This window comes from Gobio gobio (assembly GCF_949357685.1).
Source record: "Gobio gobio genome assembly, chromosome: 4".
NCBI classification, from domain to species: domain Eukaryota; kingdom Metazoa; phylum Chordata; class Actinopteri; order Cypriniformes; family Gobionidae; genus Gobio; species Gobio gobio.
Genome location: NC_137100.1, coordinates 43,458,395 through 43,479,390, shown reverse-complemented (window position 1 = coordinate 43,479,390; position 20,996 = coordinate 43,458,395). Strand labels below are relative to the sequence as shown.

General features: G+C 38.0%; 1 protein-coding gene across 1 annotated transcript; it reads right to left on the bottom strand.

Moving 5' to 3' along the window:
* Positions 1-429: 429 nt before the first annotated feature.
* entpd2a.1 (ectonucleoside triphosphate diphosphohydrolase 2a, tandem duplicate 1) lies at positions 430-14,114 on the bottom strand. Its single transcript, XM_079814179.1, has 9 exons — positions 13,824-14,114; positions 10,079-10,196; positions 9,401-9,551; positions 6,091-6,250; positions 5,761-5,988; positions 5,385-5,648; positions 4,976-5,095; positions 3,327-3,461; positions 430-1,365 (listed from the first exon to the last, which is right to left on the bottom strand). Exons 1-9 carry the CDS (start codon positions 13,950-13,952, stop codon positions 1,162-1,164), a joined length of 1,509 nt encoding a protein of 502 aa, XP_079670305.1. The 5' UTR covers positions 13,953-14,114; the 3' UTR covers positions 430-1,161.
* Between the last annotated feature and the right edge of the window lie 6,882 nt (positions 14,115-20,996).

Sequence of the window (20,996 nt, the reverse complement as noted above, 5' to 3'; positions counted from 1 at the left end):
CCAAACCATTTTCCTGAGATGTTGATTTATAACAAACATTTTTTAACAAACAGTTTTTAAATACCAAGAAGAAGTTGCCCTGGTGAAACCTCCAAGCATTTGGTATCTGTGTAAAACCCTGAATGTACTCTTTACAGGACATCCAGACTGTGACATGTATGATGTCAGAGAAATTCACTAAAATATAATGTCCACTACAGTGGACAAAAGTCTATTCCAAAAAGTGGGTGGCCAACAAAGAATTTTCTGTTTTCTTTTAAAGTTATATTTTTTGCCTTTTGTTCCTTGATTAGATAGGACAGTGTAGATGATACAGGAAACAATGAGGAGGAAGAGGACAGGCAATGGGCCTCAAAGAAGTATAAAAGTGATGAAAAGATTTTGTCCTGTGTTTCAGTTCTTTGAAACTAAAAATTAGGCAGGGCATATCAAAGGACCCATCTTTTTTAATTGCCAGTAGTCTTAAGATACAATATGCAATTTCGTAGCAGGGAGTGTTGCACAAGATGAATCGTCAATATTTTCTAAAAGTGAATTTTGTCAACATTTAGGACTAGGAGTGCACAAGCATATAGATTGCTTCAAAGCTAAGAGTAAAATCAAAAAACATTTAGCATTCTGTTCTGTTACCTGTATGTTGTTGTTATCTAGAAAATGTCTCAGAAAAAAATTGTAAACACATTAACTTATTTAATATTACAAAAACATTCACAATTCAGCAGGAATAGAAGCAGGCAATAGTACAATTTCCAACTCAAACTCATTATTGTCTCTGCAAAGCTACATTTTAATTTGATTATATTTTCAGTGACTTCGACTTTGTATTACAGCGCACAATCATAGCTCACAAATAAATCTAGCAGGTTTTAAAACAATAGCACCTGATTCATTAAATGGTGTTAAGGCACAGCACACAATCGTACCTAAAAATGTACATTCAACATTATGAAAAGTTCAGTGACAAAGTTAGAAAGCAGTAATAACATCATGCTCATGTTTTACGCACAGTCTCTTATAAAATTATAATTTATATAAAAATGTGCTTGATAAGAAATAGGTTATTGAAATGTTGATGAAATGTAATACCAGAAGTTCTTTGTGCATCCTTGCTAGGGGCAGTGCATAACGATGTACATAGGGAGCAATATAACTCATTCATTATTAAAGGACATTACCAGTGTCTTTCTTACAGATGGCTCGAAACAGAAACAATAGCGCCATAAGAAGAAGGACTGAAAAGAGGAAGATCAGAAAACTCCAGCCGCCTAAGCTCAGTGATTTTCTCAGTAAAACATCTTCAGCAGGCAGCAGGTTGCTTAGGCTTAGCATGTAGCCAAGGGACCAGCCGACAGATGTGTCTCCCGCCTGCGAACCAAAGCAACATGTAAGACATTTCCTTGACCTAGAGGGGGCCATTTATTCATGAAGCTTAAATGAACATGAAAGGGCTTTACTTCTGTAATGTGATAAATATACTTTTTTAATCAAAAATACAATGAAATATAGTACTTGATTTTGACTGGACAGAGAAAAGTGCTCTCTACATGACATGTTTGGAGGTAAAGGGTTTAAAAATGAGGGATTGGTGATGTCAAAAAGAAATGTTGTGCACCTATAAATGGGGAATGTGCATTAAAGGTCCCATGGCATGGCATTTTTCTATTATTTTATAATGTTTCCTGAGGTGTACTTATATTGTTAGTATGATTTTTACATCATAAAATGTCATAATTTAGAAATAAAAGGCATTTTTTCTATACTGCTGTTTGCCCTGTGGCTGAAGGCCCTGTTACAAGAGGCGTGTCTGCTGTGAGACTTCAGTAAAAACGCCCACTGTTGTGATTGGCTGACATCTTTGCATTTGATATGAGCGGAGGGGGCGTGGTTTAACGAGGTCTACGAGGCACGAGCAGGCACGAGCTGCTGCCAGAGAGATGGATGGACCGGAGTTCACTTCACATCGGTTCTGTCAGTCTCAGTTCAGTTAACTGTTGTAGTTACAGCATATACTTCAGGTTATTAGTCTATTTCTAGTCGGAGGGGCTGTCACTCATGTCAGAAAGTTAGTAACTTTAGTAAATTATGGATCAGCGCTGACTGGAGACGCGAACCGTTTAGAACGATTCAGTACGATTTGGTGAACTGATTCGGTTCACTAAAAAGAACCGGTTCAAAAGAAAGATCGTTCGCGAACCGGACATCACTAATGTACCAGAGACTGAGCTCAGCGATTGCTAACAAAGTTATTTATAGTAACTACTGAGTTATGAGAGCGCTGTCAGTCAGCGCGAGTTTATTGTGTTTGTATTTGAGAGTTCTGAATAAACACGAGTCCCAGTCACGCCGAGTCCGTCTTCATCATTATTACCAACTTTGTTACCAACTTTGTAACACATGCAAAGTACCATTACAGCTGTCGAGATGAACGAGTTATGAGTAAGTGTTGATAATACCATTATTTTTAGATATGTTCCTATCATATGGAAAGCGTCAGTGATGCGCATTGAGTACACAGCGCAAACAAAGACAACAGCAGTAATCGAATGTAATCCAGTTTATTGTGGGAATAGCTGGCTAGCCTAGCCCAGATACCCTCACGCTTACCCCCCTTCTGCTTAATCTCGCGCCGCGTTTGGTGCCTCCGCTGTGGGCCAGATGCAGTACTGGGGGTCGGGGATGTTGGAGGCCACTGGCCAGTGCAGCCCGAGCCTCGGCGTGTGTAAGGTTTATCTCTAAAGATGTTACTCTGCTGATGTTGAGCAGAAACGACTGTATGCACATTGTAGAACAGATAGACGCGACGAGGACGTACAAAAACACTGACTCACAAGATAGAAAACACGAAAACACCGTTCTGTCGGGAGAGAGAGAAGCCGCAGCGTGTGCATGAATAATAAATAATTAGCTACACATAAGAAATCACTGATCACAGATCAGAAGGAACTGAAAAAAGACTTCTGTTTTCATTTGTACATCCAAACACTGAGAAACTGCCAGCGTTCACTCGTTCACAAGCAATGATCTCTCGAGCGCTTGCATGGGCGTGCCAGATTCTCTGGGCGGAGGAAAGGGAGGTAACCGTTCCTGCTTGGACGTCAAACCAGGAGACTTCAGGATTGGCTCGTCTGGCCTGTCATTTTCTCAAAGGCAGAGAAAGACAGCCAGAACTCGGGTTTACACCGATCAACATTTCTATCCACTTGGGGACAATATTCAGACTAGGGGAACTCATATTAATGTTGAAAAATCTCATAAAATGAAAATTTCATGCCATGGGACCTTTAAGGAAGTAAACAGAGTCAATTTTGGCAAATAGGTCTTGCTACCTTCTTTTGGAAGAAGATGTGTGGGAATGAGAGATTATCAAAACCATATCCTTTGGCCAGGAGCACCTGCACAAAGACAGAGACTGCGCAGTAGTCCTTCAGACGGTTTCCCTGATCCGGAGCCTTATTTAACATCTAGGACACAGAGAGTGAGAGAGAAAGTAGAGTGGAAGAGGTCAAATACTTTAAGGTATGCCCTCTTACAAAGTTGACTTTGTTTTTAGGGTCTACTAGAATAGGTTTTCATGCTTGAATGATCAAAGAAAAACATTATTTTTCACATATTTTACATTGTTGCAGCACCTCTCTTCCCAGTCTGTTAGTAATGCTCTGTTTGGTCAGTGTTGTGATTGCTCAACGGCTTCAAGCGTGTTTTGGATATGTCACAATCCCTTACCATAACCGTGAGTTTCAACACACTACTAATGCAATTCAACCAGGCCTCATTTATATTTTTTGTTGCATATGCCTCGGGCGGGAATTATTTAAATGAGGAATACTGCGAGTGTACATTCCCGGAAGAAAACTTAAGACTGCAATCGAGGCATTTTAGGGAGTGCTTACTGATATAGAGAATAACTCCCTTTGGACTGGATTTTGTGCTTTGCAGACCTTTTTCCATGTTCAAACGCAACATTGCACACTAAGGAAAGTTGAAAAAAATTTACAAAAGAAAAAAAAAGCATAGTAGGTCCTCTTTAAACAAAGTTCTTTTCCAATGTGAAAGTCATTTAAAGGGATAGTTCACCCAAAAATGAAAATTAGCCCAGGATTTACTCACCCTCAAGTCATTATGTCATTCTTCTTTCAGACGAATAAAATCGGAGTTATATTAAAAAAGTCCTGGCTAATCCAAGCTTTATAATAGCAGTAATTGTTGCTCTGTTTTTGAAGTACATAAAAAAAAAATGCATCTGTCCGTCGAATAACGTGCTCCACACGGCTCCGGGGGGTTAATAAAGGCAAAGCGAATCGATATGTTGGTGTAAGAAAAATATCCATATTTAAAACTTTATAAAGTAAAGTTCCGGCCGATTGCCTTCCGTGGAAAAAGTGTTGAAAGTGCCTCTCGACGTTCAAAATGCTTACACTACGTCTGACGAGAGTAACTGGTAGCATTTAACTGCAGAGGCACTTTTTAACACTTTTTCCATAAATTGAATATGTAAGGCAATCGGCCGAAACTTTACTTTATAAAGTTTTAAATATGGATATTTTTCTTACACAAACGCATCGATTCGCTTCAGAAGGCCTTTATTAACCTCCCGGAGCCGTGTGGAGCACGTTATTTGACAGACAGAACAGAGCAACAATTACTGCGATTATAAAGCTTGGATCAGCCAGGACTTTTTTAATATAACTCCGATTTTATTCGTCTGAAAGAAGAATGTCATATTCACCTAGGATGACTTGAGGGTGAGTAAATCATGGGCTAATTTTCATTTTTGGGTTAACTATCCCTTTAATAAACTAGGATAATTCAATTGCTTATAATTAATAAAAAAAAACTGTGTACATATTATTATCAAGGATAAAGCAAGTTCTCTTAATCTGAGAACCTGAGACTCTCAATCATTGGTCTATTGCTGAGATACGGGGAAGGTCATCTCAGAATAGCAGGGTTCAAAATGAACTCTTCGGGCTGGTACCTCCTGAAAGCTCATGTTGCAGACGACACGGACAGCGTCCTCTAAATGTGCTGGAGATATGATGGTGATGCCTGCAGCTTTCTGAAGAAAGGAATGGGTGTAGAAAAATGCAGAAAATGCCTGTGCCAGAAAAAGAGAGAGAAGGGTGATGGAGAGAGAGAGATTGCGTAATCATAATAATGACACACAAGTGCCCAGAAGACGAATTTATGATTTATTTTAATGCTTTGAGCTGTCCCACTTAATAACTACTTAAACATCACCACAACTATCCCCCACCAGTAAAGACATTAATGTTGCCTAAGGCAGGAACAAATTTCATATGCCGGTTGATTTTTTTTTTTTTTTTAATGTATATATATTCAACTGAATGCATTAAATTTTAATCATCCACTCTGGAAACTCTTACCATAAAGTTGCCTGTAATGTTGGGCTGGAAGACTCCATCAAAGGAGCATTTGGAATAAGAACAGCTGTTAAAAGAAAAGAGACGAGTAACATTTCCCAGGCATTGATTGTAGTTTCCGGTGCCCTTTATTTGCAGGACATCATCAGGTTTATAGGGAGTTTGTCTTTTATTGCATGGAGTGTCAAACACACTGCCCAGCTTTATGGATTGATTGTAACCTGCGGGATAGCAGGGATGGACTATGGAGCTGTCTGAACCCTGAGTCTATAAGACACATAATGAAAGAGAAAACATCAGATATTATACTCCAAATACTATCACATCAGCTTGTCTGATGGTAATTTAAAAAAACGGTTTCTAAAGGTTTGCACTTAACCGTGATCAGATGTGCCAGCAGTCTGAGTAACACCTGGTCTCGGCCATAACACAGAAAGCTCTGAGTGTAAATCTGATAGTCTTGTCCGTACAGCCGCAGTTTCATCAGATTGCCCTTGTTCTCCACTGTTTGTTTAGTCACAAAAGTGATCTGAGTAGAAGCTCCGCCAAAGTCCAGCGCACCGACCGTGTCTCTTCCTGGAGACCGCCACTGACCCACAAAACCATACTAGAGAAACGAAAGAGAAAAATGTATGGTAATGGCTGGTAACAAATCTTTATTAAAGAACATTACGATGTTATGAGAAACACAATATGTCTAACCATATACCTTGATGTACTTCTCAAGCAGGTAGTTGACTGTGACCCATCCATAAGCTCCTTCCTCTTGTCCACTTAAGATAGTGGCGCCTTTGAAGCTGAATGGGTAGGTCTTCAGTTTGTCTCCCACTTCCTTCAAAACATCATCTGACTCTTTGGGTTTAGAAATACTGTGAGATATGATATAAAATAAAAAAAAAAACATTAAAATTTCACTTTCAATATATTTTTTATATACCTGTATATCTGTCACAATCAACCTCTGGAATGACCAGGATAACCACTAGAGGGCACTCGTCCCCAGACCATTGTCATTCCACCATGAACTGCATTTCCAAGAATCCTTTGCACAAACTAGTATCCCTGATTAGTTTCAGCTGTTTCTCATTTACCCTTGTAAACTGTCTATAGCTGTGTCTCATTTCGAAAGGCTGCATCCTCCAGAAGTCGCATTTGAAGGCTGCATGTGTCATCAAGGCTGTCTCATTTCAGAAGAGTAAGTAGGTGTATGAGGTCGCTGCTGCAGATAACCCACAATTATTTGTGTCGCCATTAACAACCGTCATGTTTTTTAAATATTATTTGAAAAAAATGCAGATGCCGGAAGATATACATGCAAACGAAGATGTGCTGTTTAAATTTAAGTAGTTTCAAGCTTGTTTTTGTTTTTAAGCTACCTCAAATAGATAGTTGTGGTAAACAGGATTACAAGTGTTTGGTGATTTTTATTTTTTTTTAGAACAGTACTTTGCTGTCAAGGTAAGAAACATTGCATAGTCATTTTCATGTTTATAAATAGTTTTCATTCATATAACTGGTGTGAGAGCGCAAAGGCGCTGTGAACGTGTTAACATAGCAACGTGATAGGCCTACTTCCTGCCTGTGTGTCCTACCAAGGATGTCTCCTTTAAATTCTGATTAAGAACACTCCGTATACCGCATCCTTCACAGGATGTGGTCTCCGAAATTAATTGAAATGAGACCGCTTGTATACACTCTTGGTGAAGTCTTCTGTTATGAACTGCTCTGAGACTTTGGGTTGAGAATCCAAATTCAGCATTTAATAAAGGGTAATCCAAAGACATAATCCAATAAACAGGTAAGAGGTCATAATCACATGCAATGCAAACATTCCAAAACAAACACCAGGGGTCCGTTCTTCGTACGTTGCTTAATACATCTGAGATGATTTTATAATCGTGATGACTAATCTCTGGCTAATTTGGTTCTTCAAACTAATTTGTGGATTGGATTAAAATATCTGGATTAAGTTATCTAAAATAACTGTGCGTTCCTGTGTTCCCTGAAGAGGGCAGATGCATCGATACGATCAGCAATGCAGCGATTGGCTGGCATCAAGACAACGTTATGACATCATATAATTAAAAAAGCCACCTGGCAAAAAAAACTCACAAATTTCTGGACCTTTATAAGGAAACAGCCAAACGATCAAACCAACATAAAAGTAATAATAGATAAATAAAAAACATTTTTTAAACATTATATATATTCACGATTTTATAGTATTGGTACACCCTTTACATATTTATTTCAATTTTGTAATTAGCAATTAATAAAAATGTGTTAAATTTGTTAAAGCAGATTTGTTACAAGTTTCTTAAGGGTCAAGATCAAGTTCTCTGCATCAAGCCATAATCCCATAATATCTGTCACCACTCAAAATAATGTGCGGCTCAGAGTAACTGTACAGCATGTTTGTAAGACTGCGATAACATTATAAAGTAATTATTCTGTCAAAAATAAATCTCTCAATCAAGTGGCAGTGTCTATAGTATTATACACAGCATTATAATATTTTCAAATACATTTTTATATTATTATTTAAAATTATTATTGCTCCTACGTAAAAGTTTTTAAGCTAAATTAGGAGTTTTCTGAGAGGACTCTTAGAATCTTTATGAATACGGGCCCAGATGCTTTAATCTTTAAAACCATTTGCTATGTAGTGACCTTTCATTTGGAATAGAAACAGGGGGAGTGACTTTATTGCATCCGAGGTGTGTCACTTTGCTCACAGCTGATTGGTCCAATTTCAGTTTATGATCTCTTTTCCAGAACATAACCTGCCGTGGAGCGTAAGTTACTATGGAGATGAACACTGCTAAAAGCCAAACCACTTTAAATGGTACCTAAAACCCAGGATTGGCACAAACTAAGCTTAAACATTTCTGGTTAGCCAGCTAAACCGGCTTCATGGTACAGGCCCCAGGATGAGCGTCGAAGAACCAAACAATCCAAGATCATGCCAAATCATCAACAATCAAATCCAGCTAACCGAGATAGCGACGTACGAAGAACGGACCCCAGGCAAGAAACTCAGGCAAACAGGGTAATCCCAAAAACAGACAAAGGGTCAACCTAGTAATGGACGATTTCAAAACACTGCTTCATGAAGCATTGAAACCTTTACGAATCTTTTGTTTCAAATTAGTGGTTCGGAGTGCGTATCAAACTGCCAATGTCACATGATTTCAGTAAACAAGGCTTCGTAATGTCATAACTGTTTCGAAAGATTTCGAAATGTCAAAGGTTCACTGCTGGGAGGTTGATGATCTCTTCAAGCTCATGAATCATGCGGATTCACTGAGATGAAACATGATGGCGCAAAATGCCGATTTCACAGTAAGCAGATCGAAATGGCGCATTCTAAGGTAATAAAAACATAACGGTACATTATGTAAGCTCTTTATACACCACTGAAAACATAGTTATGTGTATTATATTGGATTTCTGTCAATAGATCCTGCACCTTTAATTGAACAATGTAGACTTTGTATACACACACTAGCCTACCATTCAAAAGTTTGGGGGCGGTAAGATTGTGTTAATGTTTTTGAAAAAAGTGTCTTGTGCTCACCAAGGCTGAATTTATTGATTAAAAATAAATAAACCAATAATATTGCAAGTTTAAAATCCATGTTTTTATTTTGATATATTTTCAAATGTAATTTATTTCAGTGATGGCAAAGCTGAATTTTCAGTCTTCAGAACCACATGAATCTTTAGAAATCATTCTAATATGCTTATTGGTGCTCAAGAAACATTAATTATTATTATTAATGTTGAAAACTGTTGTGCTGCTTAATATTTTTGAGAAAACCATGATACATTTTTTTACTTTTCTGTCACTTTTTGTCCAATTGTGTCCTTGCTGACCCTAAATAAATATAATTTATAAGGCAAGTTATTTGAGGTAAGTTAAATAGGATAGTTGATACTTTCCCTACATAAATGATAATTTTGTCATCAATGGTTTAAAAAAAGAAAAATGGCACAAAGCTATGAGCTTTGTGACTCACTTCAGTAGTCTCATGCCTGCAGTGGCCCCAAGATACACAGGAGTGAGTTTGTGTCTTGACTTTGGGATCTCCTTCAAGGCTTTTTCCATGCATTCCTCAAGGCTACGAGCTGCTCCTCCTTTGACACCTGCATAACTGGAGATCCCGCCTCCTTATTAGAGAAAGTGATAGAAAAAGAGAAGGGCAAGAGAAGAGAGGTCATGTCACCAGATATCTGAAATGACTCATAGAATAACTTAAGGAGTATGTCCACGCAGAGTTCATAAAGAATATCAGTTCCTATTTTACTGCCTGATATGCCACTGACTTTTGCAACCATAAATGCAACTGGAGATATTTTGGGAGCCTATTCCAGATGTTTCCGTAAAACATTTCAAATCAGCAATATTTGCAGGGTACTAGGAGTTAAACTTCCTGATTCTGTGATTGTCAGATCCTTAGAGATGAGTGGGAGACCGAGACAAAAGTGACGAAATGAAAAAAGAGCAACACCACAAAACAGGAAGTGGGCAACAGTGTGTGCACATTCAGCAGTCTCAAGCAAATTCAGTCTCACATACCTATTGAACTGTTCTTTTCCTTATCTAATGTCCTCAACTTTAGTAGTCTTATAACAGACGTTTTTATCCAGAGGGACTTTCAAATGAGGAACATCACAAGCCATTTATCAATACTTACCCTTTGCATGACACTCGCTGTGTTGACTGACTATGCCCGTACCGTTCTGCTTGTCTGCTGGCCATTTGTAGATAAACATGGCTGTATGAGAGGATCCAGCATCCAGGACTATTCCATACTGAAAACAAACCCAACAGCAAAAAAAATAAAAATAAGGCTAAGACCAAACACCATGTGACCCAGGGATAAGGGTTTGATTTCCAGAGAACACATGCACACACAGACACAATGCCAAAATGCAAACATTAAAGTCACTTGAAATAAAAATGCCTGACAAATGAATGTAATGTAAAGATGACATGGGACAATTGTTCTTAGATACACAGGCGAAGGGTTCAATTTCCACTGAAATATAAATATTAAAGAAAATTATAAATACTCTACCATTCAATAGTTTTAATTCGGCAAGGGCACATTAAATTGATAAGTGACAGTAAAGACATTTATAATATTAAAAAAGATATCCATTTCAAATCCATATTGTTCTTTAACTTTCTGTTTATCAAAGAATCCTGAAAAAACATGCATCACGGTTTCCACAGAAATCCTAAGCAGCACAACATTGCTAATAATAAGAGATGGGAGCAGCAAATCAGCATATTAGAATGATTTTTGAAGGATCATGTGACACTGAAGACTGGAGAAGTGACTGAAATTCAGCTTTGCCATCCCAGGAATGTATTACATTTTTATTTAAATATATGAACATAAACTGTTATTTTTTATTGTAATGATATTTTATAATATTACTGTCTTTACTGTATATTTGATCAAATAAATGCAGCCTTGGTGGGCATAAGAGACTTTAAAACATTAAAATAAATCTTACTGACCCCAAACTTTTGAACGGTAGTATACATAAATTACATTAAAGTCTAGTGGAATTGTTTCTATTATTAATCAGTGTTAATAAACAAATACTAATGCAATAAAAATTATATTGATAGCACTGAAACCTGGACTGAACAGAATGACAAAAGTCTGACATGAGTTCATTGATCATTGATTGATCCATCTGCCATTTTATTTCAGCCATTACTCCTGAATGGAGGCTTCCATCAATATTTTGCTTATAGACAGGGTTACATTTTAAGTAAGCGTGTAAATTGTTATTGAGCACTCATTTACGCAACAACTAGACTAAGTTATAACTTGCACATAACTGCCGCAACCAGCCCCAAGTTCTCATGCTGCTAAAAACAGGGTGTGTATGTGAGCCATAGCCATGTGGGAACTGTTTTCACTGAGGCGCTGATAATATTGTAAAATAATTCTCCCACCATCTCTTTGGTCAGCTTATAGGATAAAAACGTTGTAAGTTAAATGGATGCTGATAAATTCAAACATATTAAATGTAGGTCACACTTCAGGTTTTCTGACAAATTAACTTGTCCCATTTATACCTTTACTAGCTGCATCTTGTTGCTTTAAAAACCCATTTAGAGACGTTTTAAATGATCAGGCCTCTTCCTTATTCATAATGATGATTATTATTCAAGAAAACATGACTCACCTCTCTAGCCGCCTTTGCAAATATATGAATATGATTTACTTAAAACAAACACTTCTTTAAAGTAGTGTAAAGTGCTTGCTCGATTAGCATAAGTGTTTAACAACCACGATCAAGAATTAAGTGTCATTTACATATACCTCTCTCTTTTTCCCTCAAGTCTTCATCCCTTTCTTTTATCACACACCTGTGCTACAGGCTTCCCAAAGGATTGTGTATTCTGGGCAAGACACTGACTCTATTCATTCATGCAAACCATGATAATCTCTTTCAATTAATGCTCTCAAGACTTTGCCTACAGTTTGCATACAGCCATTTTAGCTTAGTATAATAGCAGTGTCTAGCAGCTCTTAGTCGGAGTTCAATACGTGACTCAAACATGTTTAAGCTTGCCTTTCTATGTAATTTTGACTCCATAACGCTCAGTTTCTGCCATCACTCATTTGTTCACCATGTCGCCTTCAAGACATTGTTACCCTGAAGCTCAACGGAATTGTCAAAATATCTTCAAAACCACAATGACTCACTGTCCAGTTTCGAAGAAAGGGATTAAAGCATTGAATCAAAACGGCTGGGAAACAAACAATGGGACCCAGGCAATATGAACAAACGTTTTATTGTGTTTAAAAGTGTATAGAGAAGCTGGGGTCATAAATCAAACAGAGAGCACAGCTGGAGAAATATTTATAGCTCACCCTCTACTATCAGATTGATAATAAAAATGTAGTTTGGCAAAGATGGGACATCAGGTAAAAATACATTGAGTGGTCATTTTTTAGTATCAGGAGGCATATAGGCAACAGTCCTTGTCATTATGAAAATGTTATTATTTGTCAACTTTTTTAAACTGTCCTGGTGGATAATGTTCATTAAATTTTATGAACTCTATTATGAGCTAACCAAAATGTATGGTCAAGATGGTCTGAGCTGATGTAGATGATGGATCATCTACATCAGCAATTATACAAAAAAATGACTAAATGTAAATGTGGATCATATGGACAATCAGTTTATGGGGCTTAAGTGCAGAACCACATATCACAGTAGTCTGAGGACAGGGTTGAGACCCTAACCCTAACCCTGAGGGTTGAGCTGACAGTCGAGTATCCCGCCCCAACCACTAACCCTACCTTTCACTTTAACTTTAAGCTCTACCTTAACAAACGGCCAACCCCACCCCACCACTAAACATATTCTTAAAGGGATAGTTCACCCAAAAGTGAAAATGCTGTCATTTACTCACCCTTAATTTGTTCTAAACCTGTATAGGCCTAAATTTCTTTGTTCTGCTGTACACAAAGGAAGATATTTGAAAGAATGTTTGTAACCAAGAAGGTTATGTTCTTCCAAATATCTTCCTTTGTGTACAGCAACAACTTGAGGGTGAGTAAATTATGACAAATTGGCCATCCTAATCTGAAATTAAATGGATTTTTCAGCAAAAAACACCATATTTGACAACTATTGTGTGTGTGTGTGTTTATTTATATATATATATATATATATATATATTTATATATATATATATATATATATATATATATATATATATATATATATATATATATATATATATACATATATATAATGCTGTAATTATGTGATTCAATTTAGTTGTTTCTCTACATTTACATTAAAAACAGTTCTAGAGCCTTAACCCCTCTCTATTTCACATGGTTTAAATGTTACCCAAATTCACTCTAGTTCAGTGGTTCTCAAACCTTTTGGTCCCAGAATGTAGCCTATATTGCTCTAATGTGACAGCTGCAGATGTTCAGCCGAGTCTCCAAATCTGACAAGGCAGGAAACCCGTTGCTTCCTCCATTTCACACACAATGGCTTGCATGTTACCCAAAAATCAGTATTTGTTTCATAGGCTATCCTAAAAAGCATAGGTATTGCTCTGTGAACAGCGCATTACAAAAGCTCCATTGCGAATCTGCCAAAAACTTGTGCAGTAGCTAACTTACTGCGTTCAACCTGCGAGAGAATACACACTTTTCAAAATCACTCCAATATGTGGGGAAACATTTTGAATCATGCTGAGGAAGCGCTCTGTATTGTTTGCACTACCGGAAAAACTATCGATAGGCTATACAGATGAGCAGATTGTTCTTTTCCTGATCTTATAACGTGATCATCGAAAAGTCGCGAGGGTGTTAAATGACCCATTTTCCCTCTTTTGGATTTGTAGCCTGTGTGTGCATGTGTTACGAATAAGAAAAAAAATATTACCATAAACTCTGGCGGCTCTTTGATGTCTTTGTTGGGTACGACGAGCAGAAGAATGCCAGTGACTGCCAGAAACAGAGCCGCCGTGGCGGTAATGATCTGGCATTGCTGTTGGTTACCCATGGATACCATCCACGCGATGCGATCCACACAGGACAAATGACAGAGACGACATTCGTTGGCAAGTCAGGCACTATTGTGACGTGTGTTAAATACAGGCGATAAACCGGCACTTCACAAGTGGGCATGGCACTAGCTGTTGTTCCTGTCATGTGTACTAGTGCAGGTGTTCGCGGTTATAGCCTAGGCTACACGAGAGTAGGCTAAGTCCATTCAAACGTGTTACGAGGCTCTGGGGAGTTTATTTTATCCCTGTTAGTTTCATATTCTTAATCTTATCTTAAGTGCTTTTCCAAACTTTAAAGACCCTTTTCATGGATGGTTCTATGCTATCAAATTACACGAAGAACTGTTAGAGGAACATTGAAAAGAGTTCTCTGCAGAAGGTTCACTCGCTCACTCTCTTGTCTGAGACTCATTTGCAGTAGCAGGAAGTGATGCATTGTATATAGTTCATGCTCTGATGAAAGATGTAACGGCTTTTTTGACTTTTGTGGTTACACTGATGTAGCTACTGCAAATGTGTTTTAAACAAATCAGTGCTGTGCACGACAGGCTGTTTTCACACTGGAAGAATGATCTTGAGGTTTTTAGACAAAGTTTATCTTTAAATGTTGCAATAAAACTGTCTTCAATATTTGAAACAAATTACAAAAACATTAAACTCTGATATCTGAGCTCATATTGTATTGCAGGGGGTGTAGCCTATCGGAAGCTATGAGAGGATGCAGGGTCATTCACCACAGAAAATGACTGCGCTTGTGTGCCAAGAAGATTTATTTAATATTTATTTAAACAGGGCCTGCATTATACAAAAATGAACACAAATTATAACCACAGACACTATACATTGAACAGAACTATTACAATTTAACAACTATTTACTGCCCTACTAATGTCCATTTTAGGCAGGCATAGATCTACAAGAAGACTGCTTCTGATGTAGCCTACATCAATAGACTTTACATTACTACAGTATTTTTCCCTCTTTCTGCTGGTTAAAGATGAAAGTAATAATTCAGAAGTAGAGCTGTGTGCCTAGACCTTTTCTTAGGCCTATTCATTTCCCCTCGCTCTCCCTCAGTCTCTATGTAGCCTTTAGATTCTTTGTAAGCAGCTGTCAAAGCCTCGCAGCTTCAGGCTGGTCCATATGAAGAAAGCCTCTGCTCATCCATCTCAAACAGCACATACTCTGAACTGCGCTCCGGGTCCTGGCACATGTGGTTAACAATGAAACACTGGTAGTTCCACAGTAGAAGCAGCACCATGCCACACAATGCCAGCAGTACCAGGCTGACCAGCAGGAGGCGCTGTTTGTCCAGGCAGCATCCGTTCTGACAGCGCTCATCGGTGGGATGTGTGTACTTCCATATAGATTTCTTCAGCACACATTCCGAGCGCTGATGTGGATACAGAGACACGGCGAGATCTTTTGTTTGCGCTGTACTCATTGTACGGGAAGCACTCAGAGATTCATACAAGCTGCTTGCTGTGGGAAAAACAAGCGGTAGAATATTGCAGTTCAAGTTATACGGGCCTGACTAGGGCTTTTGTGATGTTTATCCTAAATATGCAAACATCATCTTTTTAGACATAGAAGTAATCAGTATTTAACTTAAATTAGCGAAGCTACTACAAATAATATTTTTTTTTTTTACCCGTAACAAGCTAATTTATGAAAGAGAAGAGGTTAACGTTGGAAAGTCCGATTCATTCCAATGAATCGGTTCGTCCGAGTAGTCCTCTCTGTAGCGTGGCAACGTCTGATTCAATGTAGTGAATCGGTTCGTCCAACGTGTTCTCTCTCACATCATAAGGGTTCGCAATTCAGAGGCTGCATCCTTTAAAAGCCGAATGTATCACAGTGGCGTGACAAAGGCTGTCCCAATTCGAAGGCTTCTTCGAATGCAGCCAAACGCATCCTTCGTTTCCCGGGCGCGAAGGATAGAACGGATGGATCCTTCGCAGCCTAGCCAATCCCAAGATTCATTGCACTTTGGTGACAACTGGATTTTTTTGGTTGTTGAGAAAATTACGGATTACCCTTTGAAATGTAAGTATTGGGTAGATATGTAAACAAATTATGTGTTGTCATAACACTTGTCAAATGTTGTCATATCTTACTAAGATGCGATAGATAGTTTATACAACCCTGTTTTGACAGTTGAATGTACCTTTCAAAAAAGTCTAGAACAAACATTACAGACGCTTGTCAATGGCAGCTGTCACAGTTCCTGTCTAGACCAGGGGTGTCCAAAGTCGGTCCTGGAGGGCCACTGTCCTGCAGAGTTTAGCTCCAACTTGCCTCAACACCTGTCTGGAAGTTTCTAGTAAGCCTAATAAGACCTTGATTAGCTGGTACAGGTGTGTTTAATTGTGGTTGGAGCTAAACTTTGCAGGACAGTGGCCCTCCAGGAGCAGGATTGGACACCCCTGGTCTAGACCTTCCCATTTAACAATGCTTGGTTCAACCTTCCTGGACTTCAAAGTCGTGCCCTCTGAAGTCTGTGTCCTTCCAAGGATGCAGCCTCTGAATTGGGACACAGCTGTAGCGTTGGGATGTCTGATTCATTCTACTTGATCAGTTCGTCCGTATGGTCCTCATATGTAGCCTAATGTTAAAGTGCAATTCATTCTAGTAAATCGGTTCGTCCAAATGTTCCTCTCACATGTAGGGTGCTTCTCAAATGGGAGGCTGTGTCCTAGTAAGGCTGCATATCATCTAGCGCCGCCAAAGGCCATCTAAATTAGAAGGATTCTTGGAAGGCAGCCCTCATTTCGTGTCCTTCATTCAGCTCGTTTTGAAGGATGCATCTAGTTAAGGGATGTCCAATTCTGCTCCTGGAGGGCCATTGTTTTGCAGAGTTTTGCTCCAACTCCAATTAAACACACCTGAACCAGTTATTCAAGGTCTTAGTAGGCAAGGGATGTCCAAACTCAGTTATGGAGGGCCACTGGCCTGCGGAGTTCAGCTCCAACTTGCCTCAACAACCCACCCGTCTAAAAGTTTCTAGTATGCCTGATACATTGATTAGATGGTTCAGCTGTGTTTAATTTGGGTTGGAACAAAACTCTGCAGGACAGTGGCCCTCAAGGAGCAGCATTAGACAACCCTGTACTAGGCAAGCTAGAAACTTCCAGGCAGGTGTGTTGAGGAAAGATGTAGCTGAACTCTGCAGAACAGTGGCCCTCCAGGGCAGTTTAAACACCCCTGTACTAGACTAGATTGTACTAGATTAGCGTTTATTGATGAGGAGGCTACACACACCTTAGAAGTCAAGTCAAGTCAACTTTATTTATATAGCGCTTTTAACAATGCAGATTGTTTCAAAGCAGCGTCACATAGCCATTCCGGAGAAAACCAAAACCCCATCAGGAGACCTAATGGAGAAAAATAAACCTTGGGAGAAACCAGGCTCAGTCGGGGTGCCAGTTCTCCTCTGGCCAATTAACAAACAGCGTATGATTATTATTCTGGCAACTTTACAGGTCAGAGGTCATAATAGATCGGAATATTCGAAAGATCGGAGGCAGCACGCCGGAGACGGGTTTATTGAGGATGATGTGTCGATTAAATAATTATTAAATAGGAATATTCGAAAGATCGGAGGCAACACGCCGGAGACAGGTTTATTGAGGATGACATATCGATTTAACAATTATTAAATTGTAATTTTCGAACAATCGGAGTCATTACGCCGGAGACGGGTTTATTGAGGATGCCGTGAGAAGGACTGAAGCAAGGACACAGCCTCACTAAGATGCCTTCCATTTGAGAAGCACCCATTGTGTTGAAATGTCCGTTTCATCACATCGAATCGAACAGATTCACAAAAATGATTCCTATTTGACTCTCTGTGCTGTGTATATTTTCGACTTGGTTATGTAAATTAGGTTGTTTTTGTTTAGCTATTTAGTATAAATGTACTTGTTCAAGTTTGCTTTATGTCTCTGATTAAATTATAATTTACATGAGTGTATACGTTTTTTATATATTTTTATTTATTAACAAAAATCATTGCAACCCTGCTAATAACTTCAGTGTAGTTAGCTACTTTTAGTAGTTTCAAAACTGTACTTTAACAACTTAAAATTATGATTAACTTTCAAAGTAGCTTCTCCAACTCTGTATTTTGATCAAGATTTTGATAAACTAGTACAAATTGTTGCACTCCAAATGAAAAAAAACAAAAAAAATTTGCTTGCGAAGAGCCAAAGGAGTAAAAAATTGCTAGACTTTTTTAGTCTGAATTGAATTCAGTGTGCGATCAAGCTTGAAAAAGAATCTAAATAGAAGAGTTACTGTATATTGATAGAAAAAAAAAACATTATTTTAAAGATAAGAACATTGATAATATCTGGATACTATAGAAGTGTATAGTTGCATAGCTATTAGGTTTTTCAGTGTCTCTGAAAGGGCTGCATTTGAAACTCCCTAGCTGCTTCACCTACCATGGTAGTGATATAAAATAGCACAAACGCAATATAAACACCATTATAAACGCCTACCTTTTCAGTTGATGTATAAGCTGTAGGGCTACTCGCTTACAAAGACAAGCAAGCATCAGGTTGCAAGATGCCCGAGGGTTTGTCCATTCACTGACCTGTGTGCCTGTTTGGATTACTTCTGCTCAAAATGTCAAAACAAACAGATTCGGAGCACCTCCTCCTCTCCCGTCTTGGCACAACACTTTCTCCACACCAGATTGTGACCATGTCTGTTTAACGTGAGAGGCGGATTGTGCAATGATAATTAATTTTATGTGATTTTTAACATTTTAAAATAATTACCTTACATGCATGAGACCAACATGTTAAACCAACAGCTATAAATATAAATGATGAATGAATATTCCCCACGTTATTTTTTCCCATTGTAAGAGAACTCACAACTGCATCCACATATTTCAGTAAACGCTGAAAGATTAAAATAGATTTAGTCAGTTGTTCCCTACTTTGATCGTGACAGTGAAACAAATGGCATTGTGTGCTCTCTCATGCTGTGCAATATCCTCATGAGAGCAAGAGCATGAGTGCTGCCAAGATAGTGATGATAAACATTATTGTGGCATATTTCATATCTTTTTGAATAATGAATGTGGGCATATTACGTTAATGCAGTGAATTTTGTACCTTGTGGTAAACCCATTCAGCATTATAGGGAACTACTAAACAGAGTATATGTAATACATAACACATACAGTCAAACTAGATAATATGCCACGAATAGTAATGTAAATGTGACATCTGCATGGTATTTATCCAAATATGAGTGAGTGCATTCAGTGTGAAAGTTCGCGTATAGAAGCACAGTTAATTATAGCGGAGAGAAGGCTGACCTTTGCTCTTAATCTTGTAGTGAATCCTCATATCTGATTTTCTGTTTCTAAAACATTCGCCTACCACTTCTAGTACACCTTTATTAAATAGATATGAAGATATTGATTTGCTGAAACCTTAGTCTTTCTTAAAAAACAGGGTACGAGTAGAGAGAGAAGTTATTCAATCCAGGTTCGATTTTTTTCATTTGATACATATTTTATTGGCACACTGGAGTATAGCAATTATACATTTTTAAACATATATCTTTGTTTGAATTCAATTCCGAGTTTTTTTCACAAACAGTATTGGAATAGTCATCAAAAGCACATTTGGTGGTCGAAAAATATGGTAAAAGCAGATTCAAATGGCCTTGCGATATCTTAAAGCTTTAGAAATAATGCATGTTTGCACACAACAGTGAATAGGACAGGTTGCATTGCTTTGTTTGTCCAAAAAATGTGCTTCCTATATTGAGCCACGCACTTTAATTCATTCCTGTCAACGTCGTGGGTTTTCACCTCACAGATTCTAATTATATGATCAAATATTAGCTTGATGAACATAGCAGTACATATATTTTTCTAAGTAGGTCATATTTAATATTCATGAATCTACAGAGAATTTGCGTATCTGCTTAACACGTTATTCGCTTCAAAACGAATTTCACTTCGACATAAAGCAGCTCACAGTCATGTTCACAGTAAAACTGGACTTTAGACACTTTGCTGAACCCAACCCAACTCAACAAACAGAATAATATTGTCAAGCAAAGACCACCAGACCCTGAACTATGAATCTAACTGTTTTTCTATTAAAAAAACCTCTCAATTTTAATCTAAAACTCATGTGTTCATGTTATAAAACAGCTCCATACCTTACTGTTACAGTACGCATAGTTCACATTCTAAACTTCTCACAATAGTTAGCAAAGCCCTCAGATTGATTGTTTGAGACAAACGATCTATACAGTGATCTAATACTTTAACTCGCATATAATTGGTCAGCATACTTTTAAAAGCCTACTTAAAAAGACGACTGACTCAGATTATAAATTACCACTTTTGCTGGTAACCATTTCACTAGTCCACAGAGCAAAAGCTTGACAACAAACAATGGAAATAGCATCTAGTGTTATTATTACACACAGACAAAATATAATACTGCTCATATATTATAATGACATGATGAGATATGTATAATGCAAGGAAAGGTCCCTATGTGGTAGCGAAAAGATGCACGCTACCAGATCACACAATGATGCAGAAATCATTACAGGGAATTTCAAGCAGGGTTCAATATGAAGCTCAAAAGATCCTGTAATAATATCTGTTTCATTACATCTACGCCACTCTTGATCATAAACGGGTTCCTTTCGTTTGCTTATAGTTTTTCCCATTAAACTTTTATGATAAACAAGGTCAGATCTGCTACATTTAGCCCCTGGCTGAATAGACTCCATATTATATGCTGATATTCAGATAATTCTCGTTCAAAAAAAGAATTATATATATATATATATTTTTTACAAAAGATAAAAAAACATAAATTAATTAAGAAATAAAGTAGCGAAACAAGGTAGTCAAAAATCCACAGTATATGTCCAAAGCAACTTGGGCCACTTTAGGAGAGTGCGTTTTGAAAACGGCAGTAAAGAGAGAGAATCGAATATTAAGAAACGCAGTGCAGTGATGATCAAAATGTGCCAAACCTTCACCTACAGTATTATTTATAGTA

Bases quoted from the DNA above. Each gene is read 5' to 3' on its own strand.
- entpd2a.1 (XM_079814179.1), bottom strand. From the start codon at position 13,952: ATGGTATCCATGGGTAACCAACAGCAATGCCAGATCATTACCGCCACG. The intron at 5,096-5,384 runs GTAAGAGTTTCC...TTTCTGGCACAG, and splicing joins ACATTACAGGCAACTTTATG to GCATTTTCTGCATTTTTCTA. The intron at 1,366-3,326 runs GTAGCAAGACCT...TTTGGTTCGCAG, and splicing joins ACATCTTCTTCCAAAAGAAG to GCGGGAGACACATCTGTCGG.